At 50.3% G+C, this 20108-nt stretch overlaps 1 protein-coding gene across 6 annotated transcripts in view; it reads right to left on the bottom strand.

Annotated features, from left to right (window-relative positions):
• The window catches only part of EXOC2 (exocyst complex component 2), a 127028-nt gene that overhangs the window by 19327 nt on the left and 87593 nt on the right, over positions 1-20108 (bottom strand). For 4 of the 6 annotated variants that reach the window (XM_042237317.2, XM_060403821.1, XM_060403823.1 and 1 more), the window contains exon 23: positions 15262-15403. The exons of 1 other annotated variant lie outside the window; for it this stretch is intronic. In XM_042237317.2, the coding sequence (XP_042093251.1) occupies positions 15262-15403 (142 nt within the window). Of the gene's footprint in view, positions 1-15261; positions 15404-20108 lie in introns of those variants that run through there. One more of the 6 variants, XR_006057309.2, reaches the window with a different exon arrangement.

Genomic DNA, 20108 nt, shown 5'->3' on the forward strand with positions numbered 1-20108 from the left:
GTTGTCCCCTTTTCTCCAATTAAGCAGAACTCGCGTCGAGGAAAGCACACAAATCCTGTGTTTCCCACACACACATGTACCAGCATCCTGACGGAGACGCGGCAGCCTGCTCCCCGCAGGCACTCCTGCACCTCGTCCCTGTGGGCTCAGGACTGGGAGATCGCCCTGCTGCCCGCGCTCCCCAGCAGAGGAGGGAACACACAGCAGGGCGCCGCCCTCCAGGCTCTCTTCAACGTCATGGCCTGGCCTTGGGTGGGATAGGTCTCCCTGCCTGGACGAGCACATCATGCTCACATGCCCATTCCACGCTGTGGGCACTGACTGGTCTCCAGCTTCCAGTTACTTCAGACAGAGCTGCAGTGGAGACGCTGTCTGCTGGTGCAGAGACGCTCCCCTCGGGGATGTCCTGGGAGGGAGTGGGCCACTGCCAAGCACACCACTGCCTCTGCCAGCCTTCTCCCGGGGAGAGCAGAGAGACCCTGCATCCCAAACAGCCATGTTGGGGGCAGTCTACGTGCCGTCTCGGTGGATATGGGCCCATGAATGTGTCCAAAGGAGCATCTGCTCTAGTTTAAAGAAAAATGGATTTCTGCACCTGTTTTCCTTAGCATAAGATGAAAAAGCCACAGCACAAAGGGAAAGAGAGAAAAAAGTCTGAGAATATACACAGAATTTTCTTTTCACTAATACAGCCCAACCGTGCAATGTAAGAAGGTGTGTACCTTTCATTTCCATCACATCTGAAGTCCCTGAAACTGTCTTTGTGTTTCATAAAGCCTACCATCACCTCTCCTTCAATACACAAACCTGCTCAGAGTGACACGCACTCCACGTCCGTCAATACACAAACCTGCTCAGAGTGACACGCACTCCACGTCCGTCTCAGGCCCTGATGCTGTCACCACAGGCCGTCACACCGTTTGCAATCGGCGATGAAAGCAACGGCAAAGCTGGAAACTGCGTTTTCAAATGTATCATGCTTGTGAATAGACTTCGGTTGTCACTCAAACGCTTCGATTATTAGTATGAGATATTGACAGAAAATTGAAGTAGAATGATCCAAAAGAAAACTCTTACTCAAGTGCCTTCCCGCACAACATGAAGGCTTCATTCAGTCTCTCCCACTGGCTCCTGCGGAGGGCACCCGCCCTGTCCCCGATGCCTGATCCCCAGCTGACCGCAGGGCAAGCTGTCCCGCGCCCCACCTGAGTGGCGGAGACAGGCGGCTGCCGGGGCGCCGGGGCGCCCAGGAGCTGAGACGCACAGCAGCCCTGCTTCTGCCAGCCATGCAGCCTCGGCTTTAGGGAGGGAGGCTGGCCTGGACGTCTCCGTTCTATCGTGGGCTCCCAGGAAATTCTCGAGATGCTGCTTTAAAACACACACTCACAAGATTTCCACCAGCATGTGAAGAATACAGAGCCATCAAAATGGCTAACTGTTAAGCTATACTCAGAACAGTCAGGGGCTGGCTTTCTTGGCTCATTATTAAGAGAAGACAGTCACGAAAGGTCAGCTGGAATTGGGAGAGACACAGAGAGCTGGCATTTCTGGTCCAGCTGTGACAGGTTAGAGGTGAGACATCCAAAGACCACTCTCTGGTTTGGTGTTCTCACAAAACCTGGCAGGCGCGCGTGCTCTGCTGGAACCAGCGAACTTGGCAGTTTCCGAGCGTGCAGTACATGCAGGTAACAACACTCCCCAGGTGCACGAGACTCCGGGCCAGGCTGCAAAGGCCAGTCCTGCGGAGGAGGAAGGGCTGGAAATGCCAAGCGAGGGTGAAGAGGCGTCCCTGAGCACGCCCTGCGAGAGACCTGAGCGTGGGAAGCCTTGAAGCCGAGCTAGCAGAGGCTCGGGGCTCTTCTCCCCCAGCCCGCGGTGGGGAAGGCACACGGATGACAACTTAAATGACACGGCACACTCTGGGGTTCACAGCAAACCCTCCAGAAACAGTCACCGCTGTTCCTGCACAGGGGAGAGCAGCTCTGCCTAGAAGGCAGCAACTGGAGGCCCTGACTGACCCACCCCACTCCAGAAACCAAAGGGAAACGGGGAGTTCACAGCAGAAACTGCAGGACGGCAGGCGAGGGAACACAGGCAGCAGGAGCGAGTACGGGGGTGAAGAAAGTTCTGTCCTTAGCGTCTTTCTACCCTTTCCGCACCGCGTCTTCAGACCTGTCTACCCATGGCTGCTCCCTAATTTCTCCTGCTCCCTTTGAAATCAAAACGTCTGCACCACGGTTGGAGGTAAGGCTGTCTTGGGAGGTGGAAGTGGTGTGCTGACAAGGCTCACTAGTCCTGTGGGAGAGGTGACAACGACATCATGTCATCAACGACTGTCAGTAAAGAGAGGAGACCGTGCACACACACACACACACGCACACACGCACACCCGTGCACCAGAAGCTTCCTGGGTTTCCTTTAGCCACGGTCTGTCCTCAGTTTCACTACTGTGACTTCAGTCCTTCAGTCTGTTCACCACTAATTTATTAAAACACTTTGGCGGTGACCTAATTTGTTAGACAGTCAAAATACAACAGCTGGAATCATCTGAACCTCACCTTTCTATTGTGGTGCATGTTTTAAACGACTGGGAAAGCGAGCGCTGGCCACCAGTTTCAGGTCAGAGCAACAACTTGGAGTTGTCTTCCTACCACGCTACTCATGCACCCCGTGCCCCCGAGTACAGGGGCAGCACAGTGCGCCCAGGAAACCTGTGCCCGCGCCGAGCAGCGCCAGGAGGACAGGCACGCGCCTTTGGCTCTGAGGAGGAGTCTGAGCGAAGGCAGCGTGGCTGCAACAGCCAGGCCAGGTGCTCAGTGACGGGCCAGTGCTCCTGGGCTGAGCCGCAGTGTCCGCCCCATGGACGCGTGGGGGTGCCCGCCTGCTCCTGGGCTGGGCTTGTGGATAAACGGAGGGGCCGCTGTCGGCTCAGCACGCTGGGCCACAGCTCCCGCCAGCCTCCAGGTCGTGCGCTGAGCTGGAGAGCAGAGCTGGGGCAGACCCTTTGGCGCCCTTTCAAACTCCTCCCCCAGAGCCATCTGCAGACAGGCACCTGTAAGTTCAGAGCGTGCACTGAGCTCACAGCAGCCAAGGTCACAGGAGGCGACGAGCAGCTGGGAAGCATAAAGGAGTGCCCAAAGGGCAGGATGTGCATGAGGGCCCCCGCCATCTCCCACGGCGCACACACGCTTTAGAAAATGACTCTTGGTCGTAATTGGACAGAATCAGGCGAAGTGAATGAAAGAACCTCCGACACTGTTCACAAGACCCAGGAACAGAAGTTCCGCAGGGACAATTATGAGACATCCACGCGGTTTCCCCAACACCAGAGGAGACACAGCCTGGCAGGACCTGACAGGCAGGAACCTGTGCTTAAGGAATGGGCCAGCTGATGCGACTGAGCGGAAGCGATGGCACTGCCGGGACTTAAGCAAGCAAAGGAGCGCAGTGCTCGTCCAGTTGTGCAGGACTTCCGGGTGCGGACTAACGGGAGCGAAAGGGGTCGCCAAAGGCAAGGGGGGTTCCAGGGAGGGCGATGCACACGTAGAGAGAGTAGGACAAGTTTGACAGAGGGAAGTTTTCCCCCATTTCCTGTCATTTCATTCCCGACTGACGGCTGGCTGAACATCCGGGAAGAGAGGGTACGCAGTGGGTGTGGCCTGGACACAGAAACCAGGCAGGGCCCCGAGCCCCTGTGCAGACTCCCAGCCAGAAAGGGGACAGTTTGATTACTAAAACAGCAGCACTATGATGATGAATTGAAACTCACTTAAATATGCTCAAGCGGAGTTAGAAAAATATGCTCAAGCCGTGATAATTAGAAAACATCTTCATTACCTTTAAAAAAAATGGTGAGGGAACCAACTCACTCTGAAAACGAATTAGAGAGTGAAATCAAGGTTTACCCTGCCTTTCCTGTATGAACTGGACTTCAGAGTAACTGAATCGCTGATGAAATTTTTTATTTTTTAATTTCATGCTCCAGCTACCAATCATTAGTTTGCAATCTCCAAGGAAATAAGGCCAATACTTTGGCCACCTGACAAGAAGAGATGACTCACTGGAAAAGACCCTGATGCTGGGAAAGACTGCAGGCAGGAGGAGAAGGGGATGACAAAGGATGAGATGGTTGGATGGCATCACCAACTCAATGGACATGAGCTTGAGCAAACTCCAGGAGATGGTGACGGACAGCGAAGCCTGGTGTGCCGCAGTCCACGGGGTTGCAAAGAGTCGGACACAACTCCGTGACTGAACAACTAGGAAAAAAAGGATCATGGCAACAATTACCAATGGTGCTAAAACTATTAGATGAAAAGTCTGACCGTTTTAAAGGGTGGAGCGAGCTGATAACACTTGAATCCAGTTTTCAATCTTAACATCACAAACAGGGAGACAATCAAACATTATGGACTCTGGTGACAAAATCCAAAAATCAAGCCTGAAACTGATAAAACTTCGTTAATCGTTAAGTTTGGAAACACAAGGAGCAGAGAAACATGCTGCTTGCACAAGGAGGAAGCCATATGGAAGCTCCAGAAAATGAGAGCATCCACAGAGCCACGGCCCGCCCGCAGAGCCACGAGTCACTCGACAAGCAAGCTGAAGGGAAGGCCATCAGTCAGTTCACTCGCTCGGTCACGTCCGACTCTGTGCGACCCCGCGGACTGCAGCACGCCAGGCTTCCCTGTCCATCACCAACTCACAGAGCTTGCTCAGACTCACATCCATCAAGCTGGTGATGCATCCAACCAACTCAACCTGTCACCCCCTTTTCTTCCTGCCTCCAATCTTTCCCAGCATCGGGGGGTTTTCCAGTGAGTCAGTTCTTTGGATCAGGTGGCCAAAGTATTAAGAGTTTCAGCTTCAGCATCAGTCCTTCCAATGAATATTCAGGACTGACTTCCTTTAGGATTGAAAAGACCCTAGAGATGGGAAAAATTACTTCAGAGATGAGTAAAAGCAACACACAGACCTTGACAGAAGCCCTGATCTGACCGCACTGTCTAAAGAACTTTTATGAGAATGGACACTGACTGTGTTCCCGAGTCTAAGCTCAGACTGCTTGCTGCAAAACAGGCCAGTAATCGAGAGGTGAGCTGTCAGGACAAGGAACGTGGCTTTATTCGGAAAGCTGGCAAACCGAGAGGATGGTGGGCTCATGCCCCAAAGAACCCTGTTGCCTGAGTCAGGATGCAGGCTCCTTCTGCACTGGAAGGGGAGGGAGTACAGCCAAACACCTCCCTGTCCCTGCCAGCCTCCAGAGGGCCTGTGTGAATTCCTCCTTCCCTGCAGCCATTCGCAGGGGGCCTGGTCAGGAGGCTTCCTGTGAGTTACACCAAAGCATTTTATTAGCTTGATGCTCATGACCTGGGAGGCAAAATTCTCAGAGATGAGCCATGTACAATCTAAGCTTACAGGCACCATCCCTCTAGTGATTAACCTGTAATAGAATACAAAAGGTTCTTTCCTATGCAACTGGATATTTGATAAAATTAATGGATTGTTACATTTTTTTCCAGATCTGATAATAGCACTGAGATTGTCTTTTCAAAGACATCATCCTTATCTGATCCGTGTGTGGATGAAATGACCCTTCATCCAGAGAGGGCGGGGGACTGGCCGTGGGCTCAGGGCTGCTGAAGCCGCCACGAAGTCAGCTCTGCGCTTCCCTGTTCTGCTGTGATCAACCTCTAGGAATGTCCAAAACAAGTTCAAACAATGGCCTTTTGCACAACAGCACATTAATTTTCCCTGGTGCCAAACAGCTATCAGTTTAAGACACAATAGAATAAATACTTCAGCAGATAATACATGCAATGACGAAAGTATGTAGGCCATAGGTCATCTCAAGGTTAATACATTTCACACTGAATAGCATCAGAGCCAACACTTAGCTTTACTGAAAATGCTTGGCAGACATTCTGCAGCCAACTGTCCAAAGCGCTGCATGGTCTCACCTCCCTGACAGTGATGCAGTGAGCTGCTCATAAAAAAGGAAGAACGGCGGGAGAAAAGGAAAGGGGAACAGTGAAAGTGCGGTTTGAGAAGAGAGGACCAGGTCATCCTCCTTTGGAAAATGTAAAACTGCTCTTCTCCTGTAAGCAGACGGAATACAAATTTATTAAAATCTTCCTGACAGTATTTTTAAAATGAAATTAAGAAAAACAGTTCAAGGAACTGATAATACTACTCTGAGTTCAGCACCAGGAAAGACCACTGAGTTGGATGTCTCTCCAAAGGTAGAATTCACTCAACTGGGCTCTTTCGGTTAAAAGCAGAATCAGTAAGGCGGCAGGCTGGCCCGCGCGCAGGGCACGGGAGACCTGTGGAGGGCGGTCAGGAGTGCGGCAGGCCAGTGGGCACTGCCACTCGGGTGCCACGCCAGAGGCGAGAGCAGACGGCACAGGGCCTAACAAGCAGCACCGGAAAAGGGATGCTCATCAAGGCGCCCTCAGGGTTCCGTGAGGCTCGGCATTCAGAGTGAATCGGGAGAGGTGGGCTGACACTCGGAGGCCTTTGGGTGACACCTACTTTGTAATGATCTAATTACTTCTAAACGAATAGCTCACATCGTGTTTTTGGTAACTGTTTTCTTATTTAATCAACCAAAATTCTCTTCTTCAACATTAAACTGAATTAAAAGATAATTCAATCTGATATCCTGTTGAAAATACCTATTAGGGTAAAAGCCAAACTGTAAGTTAGCATTTTACTTAACGTGTGTTTTCCCTGTTACCTCCAGCTTGAGTAATTTATGCCAAGGTGTTTCTCGCTAAGCAGCCAACCGATGGAGGAATGTACTAAGGCAGGCTTTCTCTCCACTGGCACCCAGGAGGGCGACGGCACAGAGGGAGGCCTGGAGACAGTGGGGACGAGGCGGGGGAGGGAGCGGCCCTGGGTGTGCAGGGCAGACACTGCCGAGGCCCTGTCTAGTTCCGCATGCACTGTGGACTGGCCCTTGAATGGCTGGCTGGGGTATCTCATTAGAAACAGGAGCTAATATTCGGATGCTGAAATCACTCCTCTTCTTTATTAATGGGACAAAACAAACTCTCTCTTTGCTGAGCTCAGCTCGTATCTTTTGCCGGCACGCCTGGAGCCAGCCTGGGGTTTAAGCCTGGAGATTGGGTTTAAGGAGAAAGGTGCCTCCCGGCGCTGCTGGGTTCCGAGAGGGGCTTCCCCGGGGGAGGGAGGAGAGCCTTTGTCCACCTCTGGGGGAATCTGTCCCCTTCTTCTCCACTCCCCGCCTTGCCTGTGGGAGGCAGCGAGAGGGCAGAGTAGCTACCTGCAGGAGGAGCTGGCGAGGGCTGGGCTCACTCGGCCCCCACGGCCCCCGTGGCCCCACCTGCTGGTGCCTCTGTCTTATCCTGTGATTAGTGTGAGGTCAGGAGAGACGACTGTCCTTCATAAGTTCTGGGCCCAGAGATTCTAATGGTGTTTCTTGCCTTTGCTTCATGCAGGCTGAGGCAGCGATGGGTGACAATCCCTCCTCTCCGCCCCTCCGACACAGGACACGACTACTCCTCTCTTAGGAGGATCCAAGGAGCTATCCCAGCACTTAGTAAACCTCCCCACATGCTCCAGGAAAGGATTCTCCCTAGGGGTGTGCACAGTTTAACAAGGAGTGAGATGGGTGTTTCCCAGGAGGTGCTGCTTTGATGAGACAGACGGCAGGCAGCCTGCCCCCCGCCTGTGCTCTTCACTTGAGGTTAGTGCCGTTAGCTCACTGGAACACAAGGATCTGGTTAAATCACAAAAGAGTATTAGGAGAAAAGTGCTGGGGAAAAGGAGACACACGAGAGGCAATCAAGACACTCTTCACACAGCAGTGGGAATGCCTTTACCGGCAGGAGAGGCGACCAAGCAGGATGAAGAGCGCCGACTGCAGGCTGGCCTCTGCCTCCGCACGCGGGATCCACAGTGAACAAGGGAAGCGCCCAGCGTCCCACACGAGCCGGCTGCCCTCCCCGGCCACCTGGCCCCCCCACACTCACAGCATCCACCACACAGATGTCTTCCCTCCCCCGATACTTCCAATGACTGCAGTTAACAGGAAAGCATTTTGAGATAAAAATCAGTTAAGTACTTATTTAAAAATGGTTGATTTTATATTAATCTATTCCCTTTATGAATATATGTAAACATACATGTTCTAGATAGAAAACAAATATTTAAGTGACAATTTAAAGAAAGATTACTTCTCTTATTTAGTATGTTTTTAAGATTTAAACTTTCAAGTGTACTTGTAAATGAGATTATTTTTAATTGAGCTAAAACAAACGCAAATACTCAGAGCTCTTAATAATTGAGGATAACAGGAAAATGAGAGTCAGGTAAGTGACTCAGAACTAACCAGAATAGCCCTTCCTGACATATATATAATTAGAGAGGTGATCAACTGGATTCTTTAAAAAATTACTACAGTGTCAGAAACTAAATTTATTTCTAACTACAGCAATATACAGGTACCTATATGATTTGCAAAATTCAGCTCTGAAATGAAAAATGAAATTGGAGATGAAAATTCTAAAGATAATACTAAGGTAACTGAAATTCTTTTGGAAGACTAAAGTCAAACTACTGTGGCTGCTCAGCTTGGTCTCAAAACTTCAGTCAACTTTAAAGAAACAAAAAGTCCCTCTGTGACTATGAGAGACTGAGGTTCAGCTGGGGATCCAGTCAAAACTGCAGAGAACAGGACTCGATACAGCTCAGAAGAGTCTGTAAAAGGCGGTGTTGGTCTCTAAGCGTCTCGGCGCCAGAGGAATGGCACGTGACGGGCGGACGGCGCAGTGGTGTCGTGCATGCTGAGGAGAGGGTGCTTGCCTGAAAGAGAGCACCAGGGCCTCCATGCCACAGGCCAGCAGCACCTCAGCTTGTGCAAAAAGCTCCCTGGTAACTACCACTCACACTGTGGGCTGGGAAGACGTGAGGGGCAGAGAAGGACCCACACTGAGTCGGTCCACACCTGGCAGCAGGGAGACCCTATTAAAAAGTGAACAAGAAGATTAATGGAAATGAGAACATCACACAATTTACTTTCCTATCGAAAAACAACTGAGAAAAATCACTGCTGAACCACAGAACAAATACACGAAAGATAAACTGAGGCATGACCCACGTTTGCTCAGACTCTGAGCCACGAATTCCCACTGTGCGACTGGACCTTGGCAGGGAGGTGCGGCCTGGGAACCAGGAGAGGCCCTGGCTGCCTGGAGGCGGCGTGGGAGGAGCCCGGAGCGGGAGGAGCAGTGCCCATGAGCCAAGGTCTCAGCCTGGGGAGGGAGGGGGCCTGAAGGGTTGGAGCAGGGGTGACAGATGGGCTTTGCCGACAGGCGAAGGGCTGGGGACAGGCAGACAGTGCGGCCCTGCAGTGGCACGGGGCACCCTGCAGGGACCGGCACGGTGGGGACAGAACTAGGGTCCGAGGAGGAGCGGCACCCTGGCGGCCGACCCGAGGGGTGAGGAAGGTGCAGGAGAGTCCGGGCGGGGGGACATCTGTCCACAGAGGAGGGAGGCCTGACGCTCAGAGCAGAGGGCAGACCGCAGAGTGGGTGACCAGTCAGCTTGCTCGAGGGGATGGAATCTTGGAGTTTGAACAAAGATTGGCAACCCCAGGGGGAGCCAGCGTCCAGGGCCATTCCCAGCGCAGGGGCTGCAGGAGGAGGCTGGGGGCCGCTCACCACAGGGGGAGGGCGGCAGGGCAGGGGGGGCGTCTCTCCCAGGAGCGGGACCAGCCTGGAAGCGCTCTGCAGAGCACCAAGGCCAGCACGCCCACGGACCCCAGGGTGGCTGGAGGCACGAGAGACACGAGAGGACGCAGGGGCCTCAGCGCCGCCCAGACGGCTAGTTCACGCTGGGCTGTAACGTGGAACGTGTGGGGCTGTGAGTAGTCAGAGCAACAGGAGCTCGGGGGGTTCAGAGCCTGAGGTCCTGGCCAACCCTCCCCGACCCTCCGGAGGGAACGAGGATTTGTCTTAAGACAGCTGAAATTTAGACAACTGTAATAAATTGACTTAAAGCTCAACATTCAGAAAACTAAGATCATGGCATCCGGTCCCATCACTTCATGGCAAATAGATACGGAAACAGTGGAAACAGTGGCACTTTATTTTTGGGGGCTCCAAAATCACTGCAGATGGTGACTGGAGCCATGAAATTAAAAGATGCTTAATCCTCAGAAGGAAAGTTATAACTAACCTAGACAGCATATTCAAAAGCAGAGACATTACTTTGCCAACAAAGGTCCGTCTAGTCAAGGCTATGGTTTCTCCAGTGGTCATGTATGGATGTGAGAGTTGGACTGTGAAGAAAGCTGAGCACCAAAGAATTGATGCTTTTGAACTGTGGTGTTAGAGAAGACTCTTGAGAGTCCCTTGGACTGCAAGGAGATCCAACCAGTCCATTCTGAAGGAGATCAGTCCTGAATGTTCATTGGAAGGACTGATGCTGAAGCTGAAACTCCAATACTTTGGTCACCTGATGTGAAGAGTTGACTCATTTGAAAAGACCCTGACGCTCGGAAAGATTGAAGGCAGGAGAAGGGGACGACAGAGGATGAGATGGCTGGATGGCATCACCAACTCGATGGACATGAGTTCGGGTAAACTCCGGGATTTGGTGATGGACAGGGAGGCCTGGCGTGCTGCGGTTCATGGGGTCGCAAAGAGTCGGACACAACTGCGTGACTGAGCTGGACTGAGTATTAAGAGGCGAATATGCACAGGCTCGTGCTGGACTGAGTATTAAGAGGCGAGCATGCACAGGCTCGTGCTGGACTGAGTATTAAGAGGCGAGTATACACAGGCACGTGCTGGACTGAGTATTAAGAGGCGAGTATACACAGGCTCGTGCTGGACTGAGTATTAAGAGGCGAGCATGCACAGGCTCGTGCTGGACTGAGTACTAAGAGGCGAGCATGCACACGCTCGTGCTGGACTGAGTATTAAGAGGCGAGTATACACAGGCTCGTGCTGGACTGAGTATTAAGAGGCGAGTATACACAGGCCCATGCTGGACTGAGTACTAAGAGGCGAGCATGCACAGGCTCGTGCTGGACTGAGTACTAAGAGGCGAGTATACACAGGCACGTGCTGGACTGAGTATTAAGAGGCGAGCATGCACAGGCTCGTGCTGGACTGAGTATTAAGAGGCGAATATGCACAGGCTCGTGCTGGACTGAGTATTAAGAGGCGAGCATGCACAGGCTCGTGCTGGACTGAGTTCTAAGAGGCGAGTATACACAGGCTCGTGCTGGACTGAACATTAAGAAGCGAGTATACACAGGCACGTGGTGGACTGAGTATTAAGAGGCGAGCATGCACAGGCTCGTGCTGGACTGAGTATTAAGAGGCGAGCATGCACAGGCTCGTGCTGGACTGAGTATTAAGAGGCGAGTATACACAGGCTCGTGCTGGACTGAGTATTAACAGGCGAGTATACACAGGCATGTGCTGGACTGAGTACTAAGAGGCGAGCATACACAGGCACGTGCTGGACTGAGTACTAAGAGGCGAGCATGCACAGGCTCGTGCTGGACTGAGTATTAAGAGGCGAGCATACACAGGCACGTGCTGGACTGAGTATTAAGAGGCGAGTATACACAGGCTTGTGCTGGACTGAGTATTAGAGGCGAGCATGCACAGGCTCGTGCTGGACTGAGTACTAAGAGGCGAGCATGCACACGCTCGTGCTGGACTGAGTATTAAGAGGCGAGTATACACAGGCCCGTGCTGGACTGAGTACTAAGAGGCGAGCATGCACAGGCTCGTGCTGGACTGAGTACTAAGAGGCGAGTATACACAGGCCTGTGCTGGACTGAGTACTAAGAGGCGAGTATACACAGGCTTGTGCTGGACTGAGTATTAGAGGCGAGCATGCACAGGCTCGTGCTGGACTGAGTATTAAGAGGCGAGTATACACAGGCCCGTGCTGGACTGAGTACTAAGAGGCGAGTATACACAGGCTTGTGCTGGACTGAACATTAAGAAGCGAGTATACACAGGCACGTGGTGGACTGAGTATTAAGAGGCGAGCATGCACAGGCTCGTGCTGGACTGAGTATTAAGAGGCGAGCATGCACAGGCTCGTGCTGGACTGAGTATTAAGAGGCGAGCATGCACAGGCTCGTGCTGGACTGAGTACTAAGAGGCGAGCATACACAGGCCCGTGCTGGACTGAGTACTAAGAGGCGAGCATACACAGGCCCGTGCTGGACTGAGTACTAAGAGGCGAGCATACACAGGCCCGTGCTGGACTGAGTACTAAGAGGCGAGCATACACAGGCTCGTGCTGGACTGAGTACTAAGAGGCGAGCATACACAGGCCCGTGCTGGACTGAGTACTAAGAGGCGAGCATACACAGGCCCGTGCTGGACTGAGTACTAAGAGGCGAGTATACACAGGCCCGTGCTGGACTGAGTACTAAGAGGCGAGTATAGACAGGCCCGTGCTGGACTGAGTATTAAGAGGCGAGTATACACAGGCCCGTGCTGGACTGAGTACTAAGAGGCGAGCATACACAGGCTCGTGCTGGACTGAATATTAAGAGGCGAGCTTACACAGGCACGTGCTGGACTGAGTACTAAGAGGCGAGCACACACAGGCACGTGCATCACAGGTGCACGAACGACTGACACTGCGAGGAGTAAAGCGCCTAGCGTGCGCACGCGTGCCCATGTATACACGCGTGTACACGTGTGCTGGGCCTGCTGTACAACAACTCCTTTATTTGTGAACCAGGGATTGGTTAACTGTTGTCACAAGAGTTTGGTACAGCAGGGCCCAAATTTTGGTTGTGAATTTGCAAACTCCCAATAACCCTTCGTGGCGGCACAGGTCGCCTGAACTGATCAGGATCTTGGCCGTCACTCCTCATCTAACCTCGCCCACTCCCCGGCCGGCAGCGCTCCTGGAATGCAACGTGAAGCGTGGCGTCTGCACTGTGCTGCCTCCTAAAGCTCCCAGATGGTGAGATTCCCAAAGTCACCCAGCCCGAGAGTTTTGAAAAAGACTGTAGATCGAAAGCTCCAGAGGCTGTTGACAGATGACCTTGAGACCAGTGATCCACCCAGGGAGTTAGGTTTGCCCATGCGCGGTCAGGAACTGAGCTTACACTGAAGGTGTATGTCATCAGCTGCCCTGGGTAACTGACCACTACCCCTGAGCTCACAGACTGGGCTGTAAGAAGCTCCACCAATGTAAAGGGCAGTGCTGGAACCAATGGACAGGATACTCCCTGGTTGGTAATTATCTTGCACATAAAACACGTGTAATTCCCACAGGGTCCATCTAAAACATGATGCCCACCCTCCAGCGGCCACGTCACAAGTGCAGAGTGGACGGCTGGGGTCTTGACACTTAAGCGGACGCCTGAGGACCAAGGACTCCTGACCACATGGGCAATGGGAAGACCCCGCAGGGAGGACGTGGGAGGTCTTCCCTGTGTGCTGCGGGCGGCTGGCGAGGCCGTGGAGTAAGGTATAGGGTCAGTACTGACTGCGCCGCACATTTTGCTGGAAGACACTACAAGAATTTTAAGCACGTTTCCGGCAAGACCTGACACACTGTAAGAGGGTGCACTTGGGATGTGAGCTGCCGTCCAGTCTGGACACAGAAAAGAACGTAAGCACGAGCAAACCCAGCTCCCGGGGGGCGGGGGGGGGCCACTGGTCTCAAGGTCATCTGCGAGCAGCCTCTGGAGCCCTCCGTCTGCAATCTTTCTCTAAGCTCCTGGGCTCGGTGACTTCGGGAATTTTAACATTCGGGAGATTTAAGAAGGTGATACAGGAAGGAGGCTTTAGGAAGGTGATGAGTGGCCTTGGGGGAGAAAGGTCAACTATGACCGACTTTACGCAGAAGGCTCAAACGTCTATAGTGATGGAGGACGACTTCAGGAATTAAATAGCTACAATCACATAAACATTACTAATTTAATGATTCTGAGTCTTAGCTTATACTTCTGGCATCATTATCCCTAATATGAACAACTTGATGCTTTCAAATGGTGGTGCTGGAGAAGACTCTTGAGAATCCCTTGAATGGCAAGGAGATCAAACCAGTCAATCCTAAAGGAAATCAACCCTGAATATTCATTGGAAGGACTGACACCGAGGCTGAAGCTCCAATACGCTGGCCACCTGATGCGAAGAGCTGACTCACTGAAAAAGCCCCTGATGTTGGGAAAGATTGAGGGCAGGAGGAGAAGAGGGCGACAGAGGATGAGATGGTTGGACGGCATCACCAACTCGATGGACATGAGTCTGAGCAAACTCCAGAAGACAGTGAGGGACAGGGAGGCCTGGTGTGCTGCAGTCCACGGGGTTGCAGAGAGTCTGACACGACTGAGCGACTGAACAGCAATGTGAGCAGCAACAATAGAAGCAAAAACCATATCTGAACAATGACGCCACCACCGTCTAATAAAAGCGCCACACAGCAATGGCGGCAGGGTGTCACAGCAAGCTGTTGAACAAATAAAGGTAACACAGCTTTCCAGCAGGTCACGGGTACAGCACGCGCGCCCCAAAGACCTGACGTCTAGTAAGAACAGAGCCATTGTCACACCAGGCGGCACCAACACGGTAGCAGGTGGCCTGGCTCTGTGTATTCCACGGTACTTCAAACACAGAGACAAGTGTCTGATCATCAACACTGTATCTTTCAATGACAAGTTATTTCTAAAACACACATTATCAAGTGATCTAAGTGACATTTATTTGACGTCACAACGATAATACCGGAACCGTCTACCATCTTTCCGCAGCTGAATTTTCTCTGCTCGATCATGATGGTTTCACTCCCATACCTTCTCCTTGAATCTTTCCTATCTTCGGCAACTGTAACTGGGTCTTCCGTAGAAGCGATCAAACGTCTTAAGTAAATTTTTCAATGGAGGTCACAAGGTCACTGCAGAGAACAGTGCTGGCTACTGCTTCTATGCAGGCAAGAAGCACCCCCGGAAGCAAGTGTGTGTTACTGAGATGATCACACACTCTGAGGTGTGATTAATTATCCTCTGGAATTTAAGATTATCTCTAAGCCATTTTAAGCACTAATAATTTAAAGTCTCCTAAACTCCAAACTATTAAACAGTGGGTTTAACCTAATAACGATTTAAAAACCAAGTCAATCCCTTAGCAAATATGAAAAAAATGGGAACAAAAAGAAAAGCATCTTAAGCATGTATCAAGAGAAGCAAATCCACAGTCACGGCTCAGGATGCATGGACCTGGAGACCAGGGACCTGAAACCACCCACCTGTTGGGGGCAGGCAGTCCCTCCAGTCGAAGTAGCCAGCGTAAATGCCAGGTTCCAAGGAGCCCACGATGGGGTCTGCCTTCAGCTCAATGTAGCTTTCAAACAGCCTCTGGTCCAGATCTTTGAGTGAGGCCATGCTCACCTGTGAGCACAGGGAGGGCACACCAGTGAGGCCGCGCCCGCTCACATGCACAAGTGGAGCACGCAGGGCGTCTACTCGCGGGTGGAGAAAACAGTGAAACAACGTAAGTGAATGCTGAGTAGGCTTGGGCAGCACTTACCGGCTTTCCCACAAAGAGGTGAGGCCTTACTTCGCCACAGGTAGTAAAGAGCACTTCCCACACAGCGCTCTGAAGCCCACTCAAAACGGGTACAGAACATGAATGCATGGCTTTATTTCAATGCTTCCAACTTAAATTTTCTAGTTTACTATTTTTAAAACTTTTTTGGTAACAATAGTTTGTAAAAATTAAACTTCTGAGAAAGAAAAAAAATAACAGAAAAAAAAGCCCTGTTATTTTCATTTCAAAGATGACAGAAAGAGCACTTTTAACTGAGCCAACGCTATAGAAATAAACTCACTAAACTATAATCAGAACCACTATGGGGAGCAGTGGGTGGGGTGCAAACTGCTGGGTAAGACAGGCTCAAGAGGCTCAAGGATGGACTGTACAAGACTCTAAGATGAGGAACAGAGCCACTATTTCGTAGTAACTGTAAATGGAGGGTAACCTTTGACAGTTGTATTAAAAAAACAACAAAATTCTAACTAGATTACAGCAAAAAAAATTATATACAATTATGCTAAAAATAATCAAATATGTAAAATATATTGTCTATGGCTCAAGTGACTCTAAAATCGTTAAAACCGTTTGCTGTAAAGGAGTTTCCCTGGACTTAAAAAAAAAACCTGTCCTTTCTCTACCTTCACGCTGAAATATTGGAAAGAGATTTACAGGCATCACAGAAAACCTCACGCAAGAATTGAACGCCAAACTAAAAGAGTTCACGTGCCGCAACTAGGACGCGGCCTGGCCGAGTAAGTGATAAATACGTAACAATGAGTGTACATGTCTAGAGAAGCGCGCCTCCCCTCCCTGGCCTGTGAATGCTTCAGGAGAGGCTGGGGGTGGGGGCCCATCCCATCCTTTTCTCTCTAGGCATTCGACTTAAAAAAAAATAATAATTTAATGCCAGACTTTAACGGCAATTATAACATTCTTGGGTAGATCAAAAGTCTGCAACTATCCAAACTGCAAATTAGATCATTCTTTTAAAAAGACTGGCACAGAGTAAACCAGCTTTTTATATATATAAAGGTCATTCCTTGGGTTTATGTAATTACAGCTACTAATAAAATTATAAGCCAAAGTTTATTAACCATACAGCTCTGGTTTTCCCTTCTCAAAGGGCTCAGAGACTGGCCTGCAGCCTCTGAGCCCCTTTAAAGAGACCGTTCTAGCCAATGAGCACATGAGAAAGTGTTAACCTGCTAAGCAGGGAAAGACATGCAAAAGAAAACACCACAAGGGGATGTTTCCTATCAAATGAGAACTAATCAGCAGTGACGGGCAAACATGAGGGCGCAGCTTCTGAACAGCAGCCCTGGCAGGCAGCGTCTGCCGGGAGGGAGCCTCTGCAGCAGCAGTTCACGTCCAGAAATTCACTGCGAGGAAGGGAGGAGGGTGACGCAGCCAGCGTCCCCTCTCAGTGACAGCCACAAAAACCACCTGAAGGTTCCCAGCAGGAAAAAGTGAAAACAAGGATTTCACAGTGGCACATCCAGCAGTAACACATACTACAAAGCCATGAGGCGCACATTTGTAGAGGAGGAGTGCTCTCAACAGAACGGCCAAGAGAGAGCTGTCTCACCACGAGCTGAACTCAGAACACTGCTCCACAGTGCAGCGGCATGTCCAGACACAGGCCCACGGAAGAGACTGATTACTACATACTCTAAAATAAGACAGAGCTTATCTTTGGTGGATTACAGGTGATTAAAACTTTTTTAGGTTTTTCAGTATTTCTCCTTTTAAAAAATGATTAAGTTTTACTTAAAAAACAACACGCTTGTTCTCGGCTGTGCTGGGCCTCTGCTTTTGCGCGGGCCATCTCTGGTTGCGCTCCGAGGGCTTCTCGCTGCGGCTCCTCGTGTTGCGCAGCGTGGGCCCCAGAGTCTCAGCAGTCCTGGGGCATGCACGGGCTTAGCTGTCCTGCGGCATGTGGAACATTCCAGACCAGGAACTGAACCTGGGTCCCTGCACTGGCAGATGGGTTCTTAACCACTGCCCACCAGGGGAGTCCAGAGGTCTTATTTTTATAATAAGAAAAAGAAAATGCACGATAAACAAACACTTCCAACACTTGAGACCGGGAGGCGCTGGCACCGCACGTGGCGGTGCGGGCGCGCAGGGCTCCCCAGCGCAGCCCAGCAACGGCCTCCAACAGGGCTCGTCAGGAAAGAGGATCTGGAAATGCTGACAGGTTTCATGTTTATTATTTAATGCTGTTTTATAAAGCTCAAAATGATACACACTTAACCAACCAGCATCAGATCCTATTCCTCTGGTGTCTTCTCATAGAAACAATTTTGTCCTTTTCTTTGGCACATGTATGATGCCAGACCAGCAGGCACTCTGGACTCAGCCTGAGAAAATGTGAACTGGAGGCCTGCTGTGCTAACCTCCCTCTCTCTGAGCATCTTTCTGCATGAAAAACGGAGTTAATAATACTTTCCTTCATTACTTCAGAGAGCTATTTTCATCAAACAAAACTGTAAAAAAAATCATGCTAGTTTTAAAGGATGAAAAGTGAAAAAGCGAGTTAGTTGCTCAGTCGTGTCCGACTCTGTAAGCCCATGGACTGTGGCTCACCAGGCTCTTCTGTCCATGGGATTCTTCAGGCAAGAATACTGGAGAGGGTTGCCATTCCCTTCTTCAGAGGATTTCCCCAATCCAGGTATCCAGCCTGTATCCCTGCATCTCAGGCAGATTCTTTACTGTCTGAGCCGCCAGGGAAGCAAGCCCCAAAGGATGAATGATGCTTAAATTTTAATAAACTCCTAACAAGCATGATTACTTATGTAAAACTTAATTCTACTCTTGCAGATGAAGAGTAAGATAAAGGGAACTAAAAAGGCCAGTGACGCTCTTGGTGAAACAGAATACAGAAGGAGCTGTGCCTGGAGAAACTGGCTGAGTCCCTGCGCTCGGCTCGGGGGAGGCCTGTGAGAGATGGGCTCCGAGGGGAGAGGACGCCCAGCAGCAGCTCTGAGGTGGCCTTCCCTCTGACAACAGAGCGGAGCACAGGTGACCAGTGTTCAGGGGACCTGAATGCCCCAGACTGCTTTGGGATCTGGGCCTCCAGAGTTATGTTAGCTGAGAAGGGAACCATGAGAAAGGGGCAGCTGGCAGCTTTTTTACCTGAATGCAAGAAATGCATCTTACTTCACTGCCCTCATGAAATTAATGAATTCACTAATGAAACCAGAAACAGTGCAAAGACTATAAATCTGGTTTACTGTCTATTCCTTTAATGCTCAGTTGAATGCTTTCAAAATATTCAATTCCAAATTCTGAGTGCCACAAACAGGACCCCCCAGGTCCTCAAATCATCTTAGTTTCAGAACACAAGAGCCTGGACAAAGACGTGGAAGGACACAAGAACCCACCTGCAGGTCAGTTTCATTCTGCTTCTTACTGACACAGACTGGATCTAACAGAAAACCCCCACTTATAAGAAATGCTCAAAATTCTCCAAGCCAGGCTTCAGCAATACATGAACCGTGAATTTCCAGATGTTCAAGCTGGTTTTAGAAAAGGCAGAGGAACCAGAGATCAAATTGCCAACATCCGCTGGATCTTGGAAAAGGCAAGAGAGTTCCAGAAAAAACATCTATTTCTGCTTTATTGACTATGCCAAAGCCTTTGACTGTGTGGATCACAATAAACTGTGGAAAATTCTGAAAGAGATGGGAATACTAGACCACCTGACCTGCCTCTTGAGAAACCTATATGCAGGTCAGGAAGCAACAGTTAGAACTGGACATGGAACAACAGACTGGTTCCAAACAGAGAAAGGAGTACATCAAGGCTGTATATTGTCACCCTGCTTATTTAACTTAGATGCAGAGTACATCATGAGAAACGCTGGGCTGGAGGAAGCACAAGCTGGAATCAAGATTGCCGGGAGAAACATCAATCACCTCAGATATGCAGATGACATCACCCTTATGGCACAAAGGGAAGAGGAACTCAAAAGCCTCTTGATGAAAGTGAAAGAGGAGAGTGAAAAAGGTCGCTTAAAGCTCAACATTCAGAAAACGAAGATCATGGCATCTGGTCTCATCACTTCATGGCAAATAGATGGGGAAACAGTGGCAACAGCGTCAGACTTTATTTTTCTGGGCTCCAAAATCACTGCAGATGGTGACTGCAGCCATGAAATTAAAAGACACTTGCTCCTTGGAAGGAAAGTTATAAACAACCTAGACAGCATATTGAAAAGCAGAGACATTACTTTGTCAAGAAAGGTCCGTCTAGTTAAGGCTATGGTTTTTCCAGTAGTCATGTACAGATGTGAGAGGTGGACTATAAAGAAAGCTGAGCACTGAAGAATTAATGCTTTGGAACTGTGGTGTTGGAGAAGACTCTTGAGAGTCCCTTGGACTGCAAGGCGATCCAATCAGTCCATCCTAAAGGAGATCAGTTCTGGGTGTTCATTGGAAGGACTGATGTTGAAGCTGAAACTCCAATACTCTGGCCACCTGATGCATTTGAAAAGACCCTGATGCTGAGAAAGATTGAAGGTGGGAGGAGAAGGGGACAACAGAGGATGAGATGGTTGGA

The sequence above is a fragment of the Ovis aries genome, chromosome 20 (genome assembly GCF_016772045.2).
Source record: "Ovis aries strain OAR_USU_Benz2616 breed Rambouillet chromosome 20, ARS-UI_Ramb_v3.0, whole genome shotgun sequence".
NCBI classification, from domain to species: Eukaryota; Metazoa; Chordata; class Mammalia; order Artiodactyla; family Bovidae; genus Ovis; species Ovis aries.